This window comes from Mytilus trossulus, chromosome 2, assembly GCF_036588685.1.
Source record: "Mytilus trossulus isolate FHL-02 chromosome 2, PNRI_Mtr1.1.1.hap1, whole genome shotgun sequence".
NCBI lineage: Eukaryota > Metazoa > Mollusca > Bivalvia > Mytilida > Mytilidae > Mytilus > Mytilus trossulus.
This window is the reverse complement of record NC_086374.1, coordinates 19,596,747-19,618,118: the sequence shown is the minus strand read 5'-3', so window position 1 is coordinate 19,618,118 and position 21,372 is coordinate 19,596,747. Positions and strand designations below refer to the sequence as shown.

Genomic DNA, 21,372 nt, shown 5'->3' with positions numbered 1-21,372 from the left:
TTAAGCTTTTCGTCATCTCAGCTCGCGTCTTTTGGTTTGTTTTGTTTGAGTATACAAGGGGTATCTGAGCTTTGTATGGTTGTTATTTAGAAAATGTATGACTTACATACATGCACGTATACTAAATTCAAACTACAAAACGTATCTAAATAAAAGTATTTACAGTATTTTCGACTTTTGACATTCCTGTCTTACCTCGTAATATGAAACTTAAAAGACCTGGTTTGTTTGGTAGTGTCCTAAATATTTTCTTATAAATTAAGGAGACAGCATTGTATGCCCAGAAATTAGTCAGCACTATACTTTTTTGTTGACATTAACTATCATTGATATAGTAATAATTGTTAATTAACTGTAACAACTTCTTATTTTTCTAAAACTTAAGATTTTCTACATTAGAAGTATATAACCTTAGCTGTGATTTGCAAAAACTCTCGAATTTTGAAACATCAATGTTCTTCAACTTCTTACTTTGTTTGGCCTTTTAAACGTTAGCTCAGAGAAAAACCAAAATTCGATTGTGTTATCCCACCAAGACACTTATATGGTCTTCCCACTACTGCAAAACGTAAAACCAGATTTTATGAAAAATATTAAATTGTGTCAATATATATATAAAACTAAATCACTAAAATAACAGACATACAACAGTAAACCATATTACATCCCATATCAATAAGCGGTAATCCTCTATTATATATAACCATCCACTGTAAAAAAAAATAATAATGAAATAACCAACCGAGCAATTGCCAATTTAATACTATGCACAATTACCAAATTGTAAAATTTGACTACATTCCTGAAACAAGTAAATACGAACTTTAGACAAAAAAATCAGAAAACATATTTCAAAAAGTTTAAGAAGCATTACAATTGATAATGAATGATTTTCTATTTGTAAACAGGCCTTTGCACAAACTATACAAAATGTATTTCATTCTAATTAGTATAATTGCAATCAACTAAATGAAATACTCTTTTTCTATATTTGTATAGCTATTTCATGTCATGAATTTAATTACCAGATCCTTTTTTTCTATTTCCTTCAAGGAAAGGAAAAGAGGTTAAAATGCTCTTATTTTGGCATTTACTGTTTAAATAGATGACTTTCTGTTAATTAGCTTTCCATTTGTCAATTTCATTAAGGTACATTTGTGGCTCCAAAGACACTGCGTTGATGTATATCTATATCTGATACAGCGTATCACCTTATAGTACAATCCATTTGAACATGAAACATCGTTATGATTTTAAATTTCCTAAAATTGAATTTTCTTTTGTGAGTATTGATATACATTATACTCTTACTATGTCAACATTTATATGCATTATACTCTTACTATGTCAACATTTATATCTAATACTCTTACTATGTCAACATTTATATCTAATACTCTTACTATGTCAACATTTATATCTAATAAACAGTTGAATAACTCCCTTCAAACAAACCGTTCTTAGAAATTGCTTATTTAAAGATATATCGAGACAAGGTTAACAAAAATGGTATCATAAGAAAACGCTTGTCGTCACTCGTTTAAAGTTGAGCATTACATGTTTTCCATAAAAAATGTCTACAGAATTTCCATATGTTACTTAAACTAAGTACTGACACAGGGTTGCGTATTATAAATTGAATTATAGGGATAGGGTACAAATATCACCGACGAAGTAGGTGGACTATGGTATAGGCACATTGAAATTATAAGAGTTCTCTAGAGTTCATACAGACAAGTTTAAGAGTTTAACTTGTCATGAATAATTTTGTATTTTCTTCGTCTGTATCGTTTAAAATAATAGATTTATTGCTTTTGATTTTTTACTTGGTTTTGATTTTTGTTCTAGATTTAACTGAACATGTATTGCTGTTATCTTATGTATATGTATTTTGTGTCCATATGTACTGTTTCAATCACAACAAAAAAGACAATTAAATCAATTGTAAACTGTTTCATAGTTGTTATTTAAAGAATCGTTTTAATCTCAAATAATAAGAAAAATAGTTCAGGTTAACATCACAATTAAGTGCATACTAATGGACAATGATTAAAGTTGTAATTGAAATGATGTATTCAGACTGTTTACGTTTCAAAAGTGCATGTTACTCCCTCTGCGGTAGTTTGATCTTGATGTTCAAACATCTCTCTCTGCTGCAATTTGATCTTGCTGTTTAAACAACTCCCTCTGCTGCAATTTGATCTTGCTGCTTAAAATGTAATGTAAATGAAAGGAATGCCTGGCATCCAAATAAATGTTTATCACATCTATAACCGTCATCAGCATCAATGACACAGAACTATCTGTTTACGTTGTGTTTGTGGAATATAGGAAAAGGATAACTGTGATAACATGGTATAAATATAACAATGGGTTGTATTCAACATGACATAATAGTCTGGATAGGAGATAAATGAATTTATAAATATATGATTATACTGTTACTCTTGGGATATCACTTCCATTATCTTATCATTGTTAGGTCTGCATCAGTTTGATTGAATTCTATATTTAGAGTTGTCCAATATTCATTTATATTGAATGCATGTATAGAATTCATTCAACAACATGAAATTACAAACTTTCCATTTAGAAAATAATGTTATTGAACATCAGAATTGAATTCAACAACGTAAACTTGGTCATATGTACTACGAATTGAAAGGAGTAAAATCTTTTCTATGAACCCCTTGTAAACAACAACTTTCAGTATTTATAAAGGTACACAATTCATCACAGTTTAATCAATTGGATCAAAATAAGCTGACATAGCAGTTTTAATATTGAATTTAAAAATTGAGAATGTTTACAGATGGACGGATTGGTAAAAAGGTTTAAAAAATATAGCAACATTAGTAAATGCATGTAAAAAAGAGTGTTTTTTACAATTACGTAAGTAGTTTACCAATAGAAAACGAATTTTGAAATGCAATCTAAAAAGGTATAAAGAAACTGCCCCTCCACAGCACCTCAATTCCACATGTTGGTTTTGAGGACCCGTGTTGATTTAAAATCGTTTATCCTATGTGTGGTGTTTTGTGCACTGTATTAAGCTTTGACCTTCTGTATGGTGATTACTATACTGTTTTTCGTCTGTTCGTCCTTTTATTATACCTGTGTTGATCATTTTTTGCCCTTCTGTGTGTTGTTTTGTGGGACCCCGATGATTAGTTTTTGAGACCGTCTGTATTGTGTTTTATGGAGTGTATGTGGATTTTTTTTAACCTTTTTTTATTGTGTTTTGTGTTTATCAAGGTAATTAATCGTTCACCTTCTGTATTATGTTTTATGGATTGTGTGTTTTGTCTGTTCGTCTTGTTTTCTATGGTGTAATAGGGGCTGTGTGTTTTGTCTGTTCGTCTTGTTTTCTATGGTGTAATAGGGGCTGTGTGTTTTGTCTGTTCGTCTTGTTTTCTATGGTGTAATAGGGGCTGTGTGTTTTGTCTGTTCGTCTTGTTTTCTATGGTGTAATAGGGGCTGTGTGTTTTGTCTGTTCGTCTTGTTTTCTATGGTGTAATAGGGGCTGTGTGTTTTGTCTGTTCGTCTTGTTTTCTATGGTGTAATAGGGGCTGTGTGTTTTGTCTGTTCATCTATTCGTCTTGTTTCATTGATGTAATATAAGCTGTGTTATTTGTCTGTTTTGTCTGTTCGTCTTGTTTTCATTGGTGTAATATGGGCTGTGTTGTTTGTTTGTTTGTATGCTTCGTCTGTATAGTATAGACGTATAGATGAAATTGTATTGTTTGTAAAAATAAAGTAAAATCTGACAAGTATAAGCCGAAGATAAACAGCTACTACCTAGAACTAACAAAAATATTGACCTTTGAACACTTGTAACAAACCCTAAAGAATGAGCTACTCGACCTTCACCAAAACCCAGGTTTCAAATTCAAGGTTTCTAGAATGGTTTTAATCAGTTGTTATCCATGATTGCTCTATCATAGACGTCTAATATTCTAAATATTCTATATCTCTGTTGCTGATACTATAAAGGTTTTATAACATTATAACATTCGTTTAAGTACTGTTATATAACATTAAGTTATATGACAATATCAAGAAATGAAAAGTACCTGTAAATATCTAATAAGAATACTCATTTCACTAGTATGCAATTTACAGGCAGGTGTATCAAATTGTTATCAAACATGCGTTTATTGTTTTGTTTTCAAATTATTACCGACTTCTTTCAACGGAATTGAAAATTTGTTTTTCAGACATGGTAATTTCCGCTGAAACAGAAACTGGTCTATTAAAATGTAACTGTATTGATATTCTTGTCAGCAGTTGTGTCATCAGTAATAGATTGTTATAAAGTGCAGGTTACTAGAGAAGATGTACTTCTTTTAACCATGTGAGGATCAAGTGATAATTGTTTTGTAAGATGTATTGAATACATAAATATTTCCCATAACTAGTTCAAGTTTAACTGTAACATTGAAACAATACATTCGATCTCCTAAAGGTTGATGAGAATTTATGACGCCAAATAGTCTTCGAAAAAAAAATGTAGTTAACCGGTGTCAGGTATTGGTTCACTGAGGAATAGTAAAGAGCGGATAAGATTTTAAAAAGCATTGAGATATAAAAAGCTGAACACCACAAAGATTTCCCTTGCATGACATCTATAAAAAGATGTATATTATACACCGATTTTTACGATATTTTATTTACAATATTCAGTTCAGATATTGCACTTTCAATGTGTATATATGATTTTTTTTTTTAATTAAAACTGTACAATTATAAAATCCCTAGTATAAGCAGCGACAATGATGTTGAACGGCATAATTTCATATCAGCAGGTTAATTAATCTGAGATTGCTTTCACAACTGAAATTATTTGTCATACGATATTACTTATTAGACTATAGTTTATGTGTATGATATCGTTGTTACAAAGATAAGTGTTTTAGTAGTACTGACTGTAAGTGTATGACCTTTTTGTTCTTGAAGTTCGGAGATCGGGACAAAGATTAATCAACACGAGTATAAAAAAAACATGTGGAATTGTGGGCCTCCAGAATCGATTGTAAATGAATAGATTTATAAATAAGACTCGGGAAATAATTTGGTGTCCCTTACAGATGGCTGCTGATTGCTGATTACAAGGAAGCTATTTCAAAACGGGTTCTAAGTGATAAAAGTTTAAATCATCCCGCCGAAAATTGTACAGATAACATCATCAGTTGGGTGACTGTTATGGAATAATTGTTTCACAGATGACGACAGATGTTTTCTAAAAGTCGTATACATAACTCCGTTTACTCGAATGTTACATCTTAAAACTATACTAATTGTCGAGTTTACACTACATCGGTTACACGACAGGCGCCACGTAGAAAACACGTTTGGACAAAAATTTACAGTAATAAGGAGTAAGCTTGGTTATGAAACGAGTACTTCTTTACGTTAAATTTGAAAGATATAAAAGCCAATTAGAATCGATCAAAATTATTGCACCTCCAATGAGATTCTTCTAAAAAATGAATGATTTTTTTTCACCTTCTATTACACTTTTTCTCACACTTTCCTATTCACCATCAATAGGATTCTGCTGGATTCTTCTCACAAAAATTTCATTGATAATAAATAAGTATTCATTCATCGAATACGTAATAATCTATGATATATATGTGAAATAAATTGATTTTACTGCGTAGTATTTGGTATAAACTGATTTTACTGCGTACAAATGTAATGATTTATATGTAAATATGAGCTATTAAAATGGATTTGCAAATTTGTCAAAATTAAAATGAAAACTAATATCATCCATTTTTATTGTTGATGATTTTGCCCAAATAAATATGTTATTAATCAAACTTTAACCATAAAGAACAAATATCTCTGTTTCTCACAAATCTCATTCAGTCTAAAAAGGTCTTTACATGGCGTATTTTTATTATGATTAAAGCCTATTTGTATGTGCATTCAAAGTTCTTCGGATCTTGAGACGAGAATAGATTTTAATCAACATTCTCGATAAGGACAAAGATTATAACTCGCTTTGTTATTGCTATTAATGACTTATGTGATAACTCAATCTGAGTATCTCAATGTAAGTAATTGTTTAATGTAAAATGTTTCATATTAAGTATTATTTCGTTAAGCGCTATTTCGTTTTTTTTCTGCGAAACACTTAGTCTTTGTCATTATTTTCGGATAAAAGCGTAGTCTTTTAAAACGTTATTTTTTCTGCAACTTTGATCATGCAGAGTCGCACCTAACTGTCTATTAATAGTCACGTTTATTTCTTACAATTTTATCCTCAAAAAGTGTCAAAGGCATTGAGTATATATGACCTGAAATTATAAAACATGGCATATGCTTTTCCCCGGTGCGTGCCTTACGTGTATAGTTTTGAACCTGATACAATGACGAATGCTCGTACTTTTACATACATGTTTTTTTGATTTTGTATATACCAGCTATTTGTTCAATGAAAACGTTAAGGTTTAAGCACGTAATAAAAAAAACATCGCTACTATTAATCAAAGGCAAACGAGTCTAGTATGCTGAACTTGCTTAACAATAAATAAAAGGAAGAAAAATTACTTACGTTCTCCCCAGAATGCATCTTTTACAGGTTTATGGGTAGTCAAGAATGGTGTAAATGGTGATGTTTTTGGATCTTATTGATTCATTGATGTAAACTGATATTTGTATATTAATTTATTTATTGCGCTATCGTTCACTCTGACTACAAATAACGTTATGGACCATATCAATTACTTTGGGCGTTATAAATGTCAAATAGAAATAACGAAGGTTACAATGAGCTAAGGTTGTGAAAATGATTTATATGTTACTACGGTCTGTATAGACTTAGACTAAGCATTAGAAATTAGGTGTGCCATTATTTCAATTAACACTGAAAAAAAACTTCGAAAATTTGAAACAAAACAATGCGTTTTTTTAAACGGGAACAAAAAATAAAATACTTGTCTTTTTAATATGGTAAACAAAAAAAAATATCTTTGTCTAATTGAAAAATGTGGAATCCTTTTTAATATTGCCAATACTATTTAATGAGCAATTTAGTATACAGCACATGTAGTTTTACCAAATTGAAATTGCTCACACCTTATTAAACTTAATAGAATAGATTACCATTTCTCACAGAATTGCCTAACAAATGGAAAATTACACTAGATGTCAATAATAATAAACGTGTTGACAAGCATTTATAAAAACCTGAGAATGGACCAACAATCATACTACATTGTAAGGGCATTATTCTTTGATCATTAACCCCATCCAAACCCTCACTTATCACACAGACGTGATCATGATTGTCTTACGAGATCTGTTTTATTTATTTACCATTAATGACATCGATATAATACTAAGAATTAATAAAATATCGATGGATCTATTTTCTCGGAGTGAGATCACATAAGTTATAATCTAATATAAACACAATAATGGAATCTCAAAGACAAATTATTTCATTTTGTAATTCTATTTTCAGATCACAATATCATGAACACTCTAATAGTATTATAAAATAGATTTTCAGAACATTGTGCATTCTATATGAAATAAAAAAGAGAAAATTGCTATATAGGCAAATTTAGCAATTATTAAATTAGATGTCAATATGACTTAGTAGTTACCGGAAACATCAATCTATAGGGATAGTTTATATCATCTGATTCTATCTAACATTTGTGGATGCATAATGCATTTCGTAAAAGTACCTACAATACTGTTTGCCTGGAGGTCGCTGGATTAATATCATTATCCGCATTAAGATCTTGGTGAATGCTGAATTGTGCTGTTTTTCATTTTCCCCTTTCATCTCAATCGCCAATTTACAAATTATTTAAAAAATAATTTAATGGGCAGTAGCTGACATATGCTTTAACTGTAAATGCTGTTTGACTTTTGTAACATAGAATAGAGTTCATAAAAGACTCTCTTGTCGATAAATTTAATAAGTATGAATTGACTCTCGTTGTTGAAGTTTGGAAGCAATTCTACCAGTTGCTGTGGTGTCCTTTATTTCAAATTTAGTGGAATGTGAGAAATCAACATGGTTATCAGACATTGAATAACTTGATGGACATAATCTAGAAATTGGATCGTTATAGCTTAAGAATAAGGCCTAGATTGTTTCACAATTTCTAGAAGAAGCATATATGTGTAGTCTGCCTCCCTTCAACTTATGATAAAATGAACATAACATCTCAGTTGACACGATAGGAGATAAAAAAAAGAAGGTTTGTTCGCATGTGAATATAAAAAAGAAGATATGGTATGATTGCCAATGAAACAACTGTCCACAAGAGACCAAAATGACACAGACAGTAACAACTTTAGGTCACCGTACGGCCTTCAACAATGAGCAAAGCCCAAATTGCATAGTCAATTATAAAAGGACCCGATATGACAAGGTAAAACAATTCAAACGAGAAAACTAACGGCCTTAAATATATAAAAAAAAAATGATTGAAAAACAAATATGTAACCCATAAACAAACGACAACCTCTGAATAACAGGCTCCTGACTTGGGACATGCACATGCATTGTACATAAATAATGTGGCGGGGTTAAACATAATATCTGGATCCCAACCCTACTCCTAACCTGGGACAGTGGTATAGCAGTACAACATAAGAACAAGCTATAAAAATCAGTTGAAAAAGGCTTAACTCATCAGATGGACAAAAATACAAGTGAACGTGGCCGGGTACTTGTACATCCCTACAACAAAAAGACATATCTGAGAGTACTGGCAGTAATCTGACAGCTATTTTAAAGCCACTAACAACTAAAAAAAAGCATGCATATAAGACTAAACTATCAATCCGTACACATCCAACATCCAATGGATTTAGTGTAAAGACGTCATGTAAACATTCTTGAGAAAAACATAACCTTGTGTAATGTCAAGTTACAGGTATCGACAGATTGTAGATTCATGAATATGTATATATATCAGTAATATTTAGTTTGCTTTTAATTTACCGATAACAAAATCAATATTTATACCAATAAAAACAATATTCAATGATCTTATTACAGTGTTGAATTAATAACCTTTCAGAATAAGTTTGTTTAAAGGAGAGATAAGTTTACAAGGATCATTTCTAAATTTCCGGGTACGGTTAACACACAGTGTGGGAACGGAACTGTACGGTTTTCTAATAATTTGGTCATTCGGGAGACTGTCAAGCGGTGCTCCGACATTCGCAAAATAACAAGTTGCTTGATGGAAACTTTGACGAACTCTTATGTTACTATATAACATTTCTGCTTCAAAATTTGATAGCTCAAACATTCTTTATGTAAATATGAACCAATAAAATAATTAGAAAGATATATGCATCAAAATGTTTTCTTTAGAATGCGGTGGAGCTCCGTGTAAAACGATCAAAATTGTCACACAACAGCGATCAAAAATGTCAAATAAACATCGAAAAATCAATGTTTGCTACCTGAATTTTCACATGTATCTTTTCTGATATATAGTCTTACCTGTCTGAAAGTTTCAAAGCCATTGTCTCAGTAGAAATCTTAATTTATTCATTTTCTCCATGTCGGATATTTTTATTGACTGTACAATCGCTCGCAAGTTTACTGTAATATCACTCGGAGCCTTCCTGTACACTCACTCGGAGCTTTCCTGTAGAATTGCTTGGCCAAATTTATTAAATTCATTGTATATGCATTGCATTGGTTGTTTATTGCTGTCTTATTATATTCATATATGGTATTTGAAGTGAAAATAAGCATACAACCAGTTATTTTGACAATTAAAATTCTATCAATGAACCTTTTTATGGTGACTATATCAGAGACAAAAACAAAATGTGTACAATAGATATAAAAAAGAAGGTGTGGTATGATTGCCAAAGGGACAACTCTCTACAAGAGACCAAAATGACACAGAAATTACCAACTATAGGTCACCGTACGGTCGTTAACAATGATCAAAGCCCATGCTATAAAATGTCCCGAAATAACAATGTAAAACTTGAAAACTAACGGCTTTTTATGTACAAAAAAGGAACGAAAAACAAATATGTAACACATAAACAAACAACCAATGAATAAGTATACAAGACAAAAATAAAAGGACAGTACAAAATATGTTAAGAATCTAATTTAAAATGAAAATGAAAATAATCCTCTTACAAAATAAATATTTATGTATTCCGAAAAGGTGACTAGATTCTCTGGAAGGGTAATTATCATTTTTTGAATTTAACTTAATATATTATTTACCAGCAATTTAAAATTTTTTATAAATACATGTTTATAATACAACAAAGAATTTTTCATCAGAGGATCGGGATATTGTAACAAGGAATTCGAATGTAGAAGGGTGGTAGCTAACCACTGATCCTAGAAAAGACACGTATATGTCAATAAACATGATATTAGAATAAGAAGATGTGGTATAATTTCAAATGAGATTTCTGTTTATTACAAGTTATACATGTAGCTACTGGTAGAAAAAGCTCCAGTAAAATCAAATTTTATCAAGGATGAGAGAGGACTTGATATCTGAAAGACAGAGTAAACACAAAATCCTTCAATACATTTTTTTTATATCAATGTCACGATTAAGGAACTTTTCAATATTCCCAACTATAGCATCCGACAAATGAACGAAACAGTTGGTTTATCAAACCACATTTATATCTTCAATATTAAAATAAGAAGATGTGATATGATTGTCAAAGTTCAAAAAATAAATGGATTTAAGCAATTATAGTCGGCTATAAAAGGTCCCAACATGAAACATAAGAATCAATTAACTGACGGCCTATTTCATAATAAAACAATTTACCAAACACATATATGACAGACATGAACCAACGACTCTTGACTTGAAACAGGTACATAAAGAATTTGACAGGGTTAATAATGTCTGTGTGCGCTCATTTCTCTCCAAAACTAGCACAGCATAAGACCAAACTATAAAAAATCAGATGAATAATCGGATCATCATACTATCATTGACGATATCAGACCAAGTGCGGATCCCGCCTTTCTGCAAAAAGGGGAACCAAACCACGGAACACCATGAAACGTCCACATTATAAAAAAATCGGAAAAATGAGGTTTCAACCACCAAAACTCCCTCTACCCGCATACCAGATCCGCTAATGCAAAACTGAGCGTCAAACATCATTAACACTTTTGAGAGTGTAATTTAGGTTTAAAAAAATTGTAAGGGTTCCGCGGAACCCAGTGTCTCGCCTACTTTGGCTGTTAATTGCAGGCTCAACAAAAAAGAGGAAACTAATCAATGAAAATATTCCTCTTGATACTATCTTTTGATTGTAAATAAGAAGCTTCCTTCCAGGATAGTTAATGAATCTAATAAAGGTAAAAAAAACTTTAACTGCAGATTGTAAGTAATGTTAACTGGAGGAAAAACTAAGTCCATTTATAAGTAACATGTAGATACACAGGTACAAAGTTTTAACAAAATGTTCTTCTTAGACTAGATACTAGCTTTTGATCATAAACAAGCTTCTGTCTAAGTTTGGTACAAATCAAAAATAGTATAAGAAAGTTATTTAAATTTTAAAAACTTTAAAACAGAAACAGAAAAAGGAGAGAAAAATCATGCCAGACATATGTGGTATTTGGATTGCAGTAAGGCATCAGTTTCCAGTTTTTGGAGAAAAAAAATATTTGTTTTTGATTTCTGAGCTGCCACTCTATGTAATACTAAAATAGAAAGAAGGAATAATTTTCGACTTGTCGCGAAAATAATAGATTGTTTTACGACGCATTCGAAAAAATAAGTTTGCCAGAAAAAAATCCATAGCCCCCTCCCCCTAATACCTTAGACTAGCTTGCTTGCTAGCTGGACCGTAAAGTCATAACAAGGTAAAGTATGTGACTCTCCTTTCGGAGTAGCCTAATTGGCCAAACGATGAAAAGAATAGCTCCAAGGGCTTGTACAGGAAGTCTCCGAGTGATATTACAGTAAACTTGCGAGCGATTGTACAGTCAATAAAAATATCCGACATGGAGAAAATGAATAAATTAAGATTTCTACTGAGACAATGGCTTTGAAACTTTCAGACAGGTAAGACTATATATCAGAAAAGATACATGTGAAAATTCAGGTAGCAAACATTGATTTTTCGATGTTTATTTGACATTTTTGATCGCTGTTGTGTGACAATTTTGATCGTTTTACACGGAGCTCCACCGCATTCTAAGGAAAACATTTTGATGCATATATCTTTCTAATTATTTTATTGGTTTATATTAACATAAAGAATGTTTTAGCTATCAAATTTTGAAGCAGAAATGTTATATAGTAACATAAGAGTTCGTCAAAGTTTCCATCAAGCAACTTGTTATTTTGCGAATGTCGGAGCACCGCTTGACAGTCTCCCGAATGACCAAATTATTAGAAAACCGTACAGTTCCGTTCCCACACTGTGTAACAAAATTTCCGTAAAAATGAGGATGTGCTATCCCGTTTGAAATAAGTTTTCCACAGGTATAAACAAACTCCATTTCCATTCTCAATTTTATTCAAAACCAAATCTTTATACATATGGAAAAATTTAGTAACGGTTTTAAGTAATGTATGGTAACGATATCCCTGGTTTAATAATTTACCAGTAATACATAGATTGCGTTCGTTGAAATAAAAAAAAAAAAACGTCACAACAGAAACGGGCATAGCGAACGAGCTGTGAAAAATAAACAGTGTAAGATGGTGCCAAAGGAACATCACCATATAAAAATGGAAAATTAACATTAGAGGACGAAAAATCGTCCGTTTTAGTCGGAAATTTAAGTGTGGAGTTTCCCGTTTAAAACCGAAAAATCTAAATCCAGGAAAGGACAGTTATTACCGAATAATTTAATTTTTGATGTCACGCGTCTTCTGATTGGCTGACGTTATTTTGTTATGAGCCCATATACATAATTTAGTCATGTGACCGTGACGTCATCAACGTTTTTTCATGGTTTTCTACGGTTTAAAATGGAATTTAGAATTAAATAAGTAGAAATGACTGTGATATTTTTTCTGTCTATTCGAAATAACATAAAAAAATGTGGTGCACACTGTTAAATAACCCGCTACTTGATTAATTTAAAGTAAATTCCTTGGGGTAAATTTCAGCAGTATATTGAGAAAATTCTTGATTATTTAACGAAAAAATATCATCAAGATAACGGTAAGTATTGTTGAATTTATCAATTTAATGCAATATCGACGGGTCTTTACTAAGTTTCGTCATAAACTGTGATTCGTAACAGTACAAAAACAAGCTGCTATTAAAGGGACACACAAAGTGCCCATTAGATACCTACAACCTGTCGATAAACTTTGTTAGCGAAACCCCAGAACATCCGGTGTCGGTAACAAGCCAGACTTTCTGGTCAAGTTGTTGTTCGTTTTGTTGTCTATTTTTGATGGGGAGGTCGATTGTCGTTGGTCACTGTCATTTATATTTGCACTTTGTTGTTTGTTTTGTCAAAAAATCAGGCCGATCATTTCCCCCCGTTTAAATCAAATTTAAATTGATCTACATTTTGTCATGCTGGGGTTTACATAACTGACTATATAATATATGGTTTAAGATTGATGTACATATATTAGACACTTGGGTTTCTTGGTTTAATTGTTATATGTGGGGCCCTTTATAGCTTGTTGTTCGGCGTGAGCCGAGGCTCCGTGTTAAAAAAACAGACGTTGACCCATAATGGTTTACTTTTACAAATTGTGACTTGGATGGACAGCTTTCTCATTGGCACTCATACCACATTTTTAATATCTATTTGCTCATTGATAAAGGCCGTATTAGAATCGTATTCGTATAATATTGGATAGTTTTTGCATACTTCATCTGTTCATTCTATATCTCTGCCCTATTAGACACGAGGAAACATTATTTTTGACCATATCTGTCATCGAGCGTAAATTTTAAAATGCAGCCATTTTGATTTGATGCAGCATAACCGGTCTATATAAATCTGATTTATAGATTGATTGTTTTCGAATGAAAAATATCTTTTTATGTATAATAAAATTGAGCGTCAAACTTTTGTATTGAATTACTATGACATTCAATTTTATTACTTTTACCTAACTATATTTATTGTATTTATTGCGCAAACTCAATATATTTGTGCCAAGCCATTACTTCATTTTCCCTTAGTATATTATATCGCTCTATTTCCGAGTATTTTTAATTTGAAATTTACAAAAAATAGTTACATTCAGATATTCATTATTTCTTCTAAAGCTTTGTATAAGACAGATGTTTTATAGTAGTGTCGTGCAGTTTTTATTTTATTTCATTAATTCCTACTGAGCAGAAGAAATAGAAATTGAATGATTGTAAAGATATTTTTCTGTCGTGAATGAATTTCAGCGAATCAGTAAACCGAACGGAAACCATAACAGGCAGATTCTGTAATGTGAGTAATTGAAAATCGTCAAGATTGCTTAACTTATTAGGTATTTGAAGTTAAGACGAAATAAAGAAATAACGATTATTGCATAGGGAAAAATGATAGCTTCTCAGGAACCTTAACATTTGAGAAAGGAGTAATTCTAAGTGACAGGATTCGTTTAAACTTAATTCGACAACAAAACCAATATAAACATTAGGAACAATGCAGATATCTTGCAAATAGGCTTATGAATTAATTGATTCAATCACGGATATTTCACCAATAAGCAAAATAATAAAACAATCTCGATTTCATATAGAAAACGTGGTTATGCAATATAGTTATTTCAACTATCAACTATAAAAGCGATTAAACGTTTTACGTTATTGGAAAGAAAATTGTTTTTAAAAATTATCAATTTTTTGTTTAAATATCTTACTTCTTTTTCTTTCACTATTTTTGACGAAATGAACACAAGTCATGAGTATTTGAACACAAGTCATGAGGATTTGAACACAAGTCATGAGGATTTGAACACATTGTATCGACCTTTTCTATCACCAAGAGTCTCAGACATGACCCGCTGCAAATGTTTGCACCTGTCCTAAGTCAGGAATCTGATGTACAGTAGTTGTCGTTTGTTTATGTAATATATACTAGATTCTCGTTTCCCGTTTTGTTTATATAGATTAGACCGTTGGTTTTCCCGTTTGAATGGTTTTACACTAGTAATTTTGGGGCCCTTTATAGCTTGTTGTTCGGTGTGAGCCAAGGCTCCGTGTTGAAGGCCGTACTTTAACCTATGATGGTTTACTTTTTGAATTGTTGTTTGGATGGAGAGTTGTCTCATTGGCACTCACACCACATCTTCCTATATCTATGATAGTAGTAATCGAACAGGTAATGGACTTTTACCAGTAAATGACATATCTGGTGAAGACATTTTAACTAAAATCAAAGGGATGATTTTTCTTTGAATTGAACTGTCAGTTGTGCAGGTCTATTTAAATACAATTTGTCAATTTTAGAATACCAAATGTATCGAATTTATTTTAAATGTTAATTTATTTTTTAGGGGCCAGCTAAAGGACACCTACAGATGCGGGAACTCTCGCTACATTAGAGACCCATTGGTGGCCTTCGGCTGTTGTCTGCTCTATGGTCGGGTTGTTGTCGCTTTGACACATTCCCCATTTCCTTTCTCAATTTTATTAGATTAACAATGCAATGAATTAAGTCACATGCACAAAAACATGACATGTATGTCACAACACTATATCATGCACTCGACTTCTAAAATTCAGCATCTTTAAGAAGAGCATGTACTTTTATTGTTTGTTTTACCTTTACTGCTTTTGATCTCTATAAGTAAATGCAAGTGATGTTCATTTTTGTTGTTCACGAATTTATGAAAATAAGAAACAGCACCAGACTGCTATTGAATTTAATGTTACAAATGTTACATACCACACCCTACGATTTTTAACAATGACCCTTGTCACAAAGTAAGCTATAAAATGCCCCGAAATAACAAAATAAGAAGGAACAAAATGTTAAGGTATTTTAAGAGGATGGATTTGGATTGTTGTCACTTGTTACCTCTGTGGTATTCATTTTTCTGTTTTATTAAAATTTGTTTATTTGTTTATGTTTAAGTGACAGTCTTTGTAAGAATCAGGTAATTTCGAAAAAAAATCAAAAAGGTAAAAAAAAAAACCTCACCGATATAACCATAATATTTTGAAGTTACCATCAACCTTAGTTAGAAATGTAGGTCTTTCGTTTCTGTGTGTCTGGTAATTCGAAAATCTTTAGATACATTTTTGTTAGAATGATAGCAAATAACGAAGTTAACTACTCTTTATTGTGGATTTCTTGTGTATTTCAATCAAACTGTATCTTGAATCATATAAAAGTACAAGGAAAACGAATGTTAAACTTGTGGTTCTTTATACATTACGAACATAAACACAGGTCTATTTCAGTGGGTTTTTGTTTGTCATGTTCCCTCAACTGGGTTTCGTAGGAAGTTTGGCCGTTAAAGTAATTCCTTATTTGATCAATCGGCTTTTCGGATTTAAAATTTCGATGGTTTTTTAAAGTTGCTTTTCTGGCTTTCCTTATTTTATGCACATTTATGCACATTTGAATACTGCATAATTCTGTTGCGAGTCCAAACATGTATGGTAATGTTGGACTCGTTTGATGCTGCTTTTTTTTAAAGATATATGCACTCGTTTTATTGTGGTTGATACACTTGAATGCGTCATTAAAATAAGATAAAAACAATTTTGAAAGTCACATGTATAAACGGCATCACTTTCACCGGAAGTTGGTAACTGGAAAGTTCTATTAGTTCAAAATCAATCGTACAGTTTCATATGTCGATAAAATAATTTTGACACATGAATTTGCAGACAAGCATCCCCGGTCAAGAAACTTCAGAACAGATTTAACAATTGCTTGTTATATTTCAGTCGTCTAGTTTTCAATCAATATTGAAAAGGAATTATAACAAATTAGAACATCGTAAGACTTCAAGTCGGCGCATAAATATCATTAAACAAATATCAATTTTATTCTGCCTCAAAAATGAAGGCAGCTGATTTGAATATAATTGCAGAAAGATTGCTGAAAACTTTTTTAATGGAAGTATTTGATAATTTACGGTTAGAACGTTTCAGAGAACTGCTCGTCAATTGTTAGTAAAATAAAGTGCATATCCATTTAGCACACAATCCCATAAACAAAAGAATAAATGTTTCTCTAAGTAGCTTGAAAAATTAAATATTGTATGAGGAAGTATTTGCGTACCACAATATATTATCTAGCAAACTAGCAATCAAATAAAGTTCATAAATCAAGGAAAACATAAAGCTAACATTCTATACATTTATCGATAAACCTGAGTTAAAACTGAAAAAAAACCTAAAAACTCAGTTCCTTACATCCTTTATTCTGTCTTATCATACGACTTTATCAGGAAATCAACACTATAAACATTCACAGAAAACTAAAAAAACGTATTGCTATTGGCTTGTACTTCTGAAAGAGACTAACACAATTGTTTGCCATTATATTATTTGAAATTTCAAAATTGCGCTATTCAAAAGATCAACATATATTTTACTTTTTCAAGATTATTTAAAAATGAAGTAATAAAATTATATAATATATACATGTAATTGAAAAAAATCAGAAAGCAAAATCTTGCATGCCTATGGATATGTGATTTAAATGCATTTAGTATGACAATAGAAACTATTCCTACAAAATGGGCACGTGTACAACCAAGATATCAAAGAGATCGTTTCATATAAAGCAATACCTGGATACATAATTGCATAATATATTAATAAGCAAAGGCATGAAAAGTGATGCAAAGACTTTTCTTTCGTTCCATTGTGAAAGGTTTTATCGCTCTTGGACAGACCATCTCAAATCAGTCAACATCTAAATAGCATTGGACGTTTAGCTCTTAAGACTTTCACATGAGGAAAGGATATATTTCCATGAAAACTCATCCAGTCTAATGCAGAAATCAAAGATTGTTTGATATCATTAATATAAATGACTTTCTGGTATGAGTTTAATGTAATCTTTCACTATTTGTTAGGAACAGTTCAGTAGGTTCATGGCAATAGAAATGACAGAGAGCTAATACTTTAAGATAATATCATAAGTTCAAAGATGACGTATATTAACATGTCTCGATTTCACAATAAAAGGGACACAAACATTATGTTAACCTGGAAAACTGGTGCCTTTATAATTGAGTATTACCGAAACCGCCCTTCGATTTCGATATCCAATTCAAAATCTACATGCAGTATACACCAAGTCTAAATGAACATATTAAAAAAACTTCTGACGTCAGCTATTGATATTTAAAAAATAATTCATTGTGACAAATATTTTTCCCTGAGCGATAGCGAGGGGTAAAATATCGACATAAAGGGACAACCCGTAATAAAATCACGACACATTCAAGCCCCATGAATTATTTCGATTGATCATTCTAATAGGAAAAATACGGCAATTCTGTTACTGTAAGGCTCGAGGTTAATAAAAATTTGCATGTATACATATGAAGGGGTATATATGGATAACATATATTCAGCAGCAGCATATTTTTCTTATTCTTTAGAATATCTGACAGCAATAGTCTCCTTCATTCCATAATCTTTATTTTTCTCTTACAGTAAAGTATTTATGATTGTATGTACGGTAAACATATAGGTATTGGTATATATGCACAGGTAAATTGGCGCCATTGATACATTTGAGAAATAATATTTCAAATTGAATCAAATGCTTTATGTTGAAAATCGTAATTGGCGCTTAAGGCATACTGCCATATGGAGACTATAAGATTTATTAATCTAAGACGATATGAATATAAAAAAAAATACATTGATATCATTAAAATCGTTTCATGAGTATGTTTATTCCATTTAATCAATTTTATAGTTTATTTTAATATCAATACTGAACATATTGAATCAGATGAGAATTAATTGCAAAAATCTATGATGTTTCTAGAATTCCTAACACTACTTTGGGTTTTTTAAATTTTGTGTACCGAGGCGGAACATACCAAGTAATATTATAATGCCCATCGAAGTTAATTCAGTTTCATCAATCAATTTACAGTTTGAAAAAAGGTATTTAGGTTTCGGAATTCAAAAAATTGTGGCATATTGTTTTTCTCCCCAATCTCCATTCAGTTACACTACAGAAACTTCAGGATTACTTAGATTTAAATAAAGTTTTTGGTATGTGATGAAAGCGACGAAGATAATAATTTTGATTTGATTTCAGAATCAACCTTTGTTACGAGAGTAATACATTTGACGAAAAAAAAATTATTATCACAGGTAAACAAAAATGATTTTACTTTGAAATACACATATTTTGGTTTTTAAAAAATCATGTCTGAGAGATTCCATTTCATATGTACTTTTAGCATTTACATTTCTCAAAATATATGTTTAATTTTGTTTATTTCTTGTTTATTTCTGTTATTTCTTGTTTATTTCTGTTATTTCTTTTTTATTTCTGTTATTTCTTTTTTATTAATTAATTGTGATAGTATTGGGTGAAAGAGCATAGAACCCATTCCCGTCAGTGTTTAGACGTCAAGCAAGCAACTATCAACATTCAGAAGAAATTTAAAAATAACATTTTAAGTCATATTAACCGATATTCCTAAGCTCACTGTTTTATTTGATGTCATTTAAATGATATTCTGATATCTTATAAATAGTGGTTATAATTCTACGATTAGAGAGGATAATCTTCAAGTAAGTGAATTTTTTTAAGGCAAAATATGAAAATGACAAGATTATTTAGAAAGCCTGAGGCTTTGTTTTTTTATGAAAATAGGATGAACTAGAATATGTGCTCATGGAACACCATGCCCTGCTCACACAAACAGGAACCATTTACGTAGTCCGTGAACCTCGAAATCTAGGAATCTATGAATAACTAATAAAACGCTTAAACTTAAATGACCTATATTTCACTTTTCAAAACCTGATATCATCTATACACCTCAAAAGTAACGAAAATGAATATAGAATTCTAATATTATGACACATTAAAACTAGATGAATCGGTGGACCATTTTTATATGATTCAGCGTAGAGCTGATGGAAATATTCATAAGACAAAATCACTGCAGTGCTCGAGATAATCATTTAACGCTCACCCGTACAATAAAACAATTGACATTGTGAATGATGAAAGTTTGAGTGCTTCCAGGGAATATTTCAGAGCGGCAATAGCAGAACAAAAACGCATTGGTTTGAGAGACGATGAGTATTATCCTTGATTTGACGAAGCTTGCTGAAGGACACTATCCAGTTCAATATAGGTAACACCAGCTAAACCATGACTTCAAAAGGTCAATTCAGTTCATAGTATTTTTTCGACGAAGAATGGAAAATATACCACAAATGACAAATAAAGGCAACAGTATCGTAAACAGACGTTTTCTTTAAAGAAAGATAGGACAACAGGGCTTAAATGTGTTGTTTTAACTTTGGATGAGCTGGACAAAAACCATCACAGCAGTGGAAAAGAACAACCTCAGGAAGAATGCAAAAAAAAATACGGTTCTGAAAATAAGTGCATAACAGAATTTCAAATAATTGAAACTTAGTTATCAAACAAAAGGGACAATCTCAATTTTGCTTTAAAATTTCCCTTTTTATATCGCCCGAAAATACATCTATTTGCAGAATTTATTCTTTTTCAGATGAATCTTCTTTCATAAAAAAACTGCAGACAGGAGAAAAATGATTATTAAAAACACTGGGATAAGAATAAGGACAAGGATCACATACGTGTGTATAGTGTGTGCAGAACATGCTGTACTATGGCCACAAATTTTCATTTATCATTCATCCATCAATAGCATGTTGTAGTTATCTTGGATATGATACTGCATTATTATCTTCTGACATTGTCTTGATATTATAATACCGCTACTCTAAAGGTCCTATTCGTCCCCTCAATGCAATGCTCCATCCTCGATTATAGCAGTGATGTTCCTTGTGCCGCTTACTATGGCATCCACATATCGAAACTTGTCTAGCTTATAGTGTGATATTCTAGTGTAGCGAAATTTAATGTAAACGCAAACACAAAATATACGTTGACAAGATAACATAAACCACGTGATTTTGATTTCACAGCCGTTATCAGCATTTTAATGAAATATATTGTTTCTTGTACAGAAAACGAATAAAACGTTATTTCTCATCAAATAGGTTATTGAACTGTCGTTAACAAAACTTACACAAGAAATATATATGAATTCAAACTCATGAAAATTTCATTCCTTTTTTTCGACGGTTTGATGATCTTAAAAATAATTTTATCATAATAGTAGAATCAACGTGCACATTTTGATTCAGCTGTTTTTAAAATTATGCTCCGGCTTATATATAATCATCGAACAAGAAAGTGACCATTCTATT

General features: G+C 31.3%; 1 protein-coding gene across 3 annotated transcripts in view; it reads right to left on the bottom strand.

The window, feature by feature from the left end:
* The window catches only part of LOC134706693 (parathyroid hormone/parathyroid hormone-related peptide receptor-like), a 152,347-nt gene that overhangs the window by 84,427 nt on the left and 46,548 nt on the right, over positions 1–21,372 (bottom strand). The window contains exon 1 of one of the 3 annotated variants that reach the window (XM_063565865.1): positions 6,563–6,597. The exons of the other annotated variants lie outside the window; for them this stretch is intronic. Coding sequence (XP_063421935.1) covers positions 6,563–6,580 — 18 coding nt within the window. The 5' untranslated portion in view covers positions 6,581–6,597. Of the gene's footprint in view, positions 1–6,562; positions 6,598–21,372 lie in introns of those variants that run through there. 3 annotated transcript variants of the gene reach the window in all.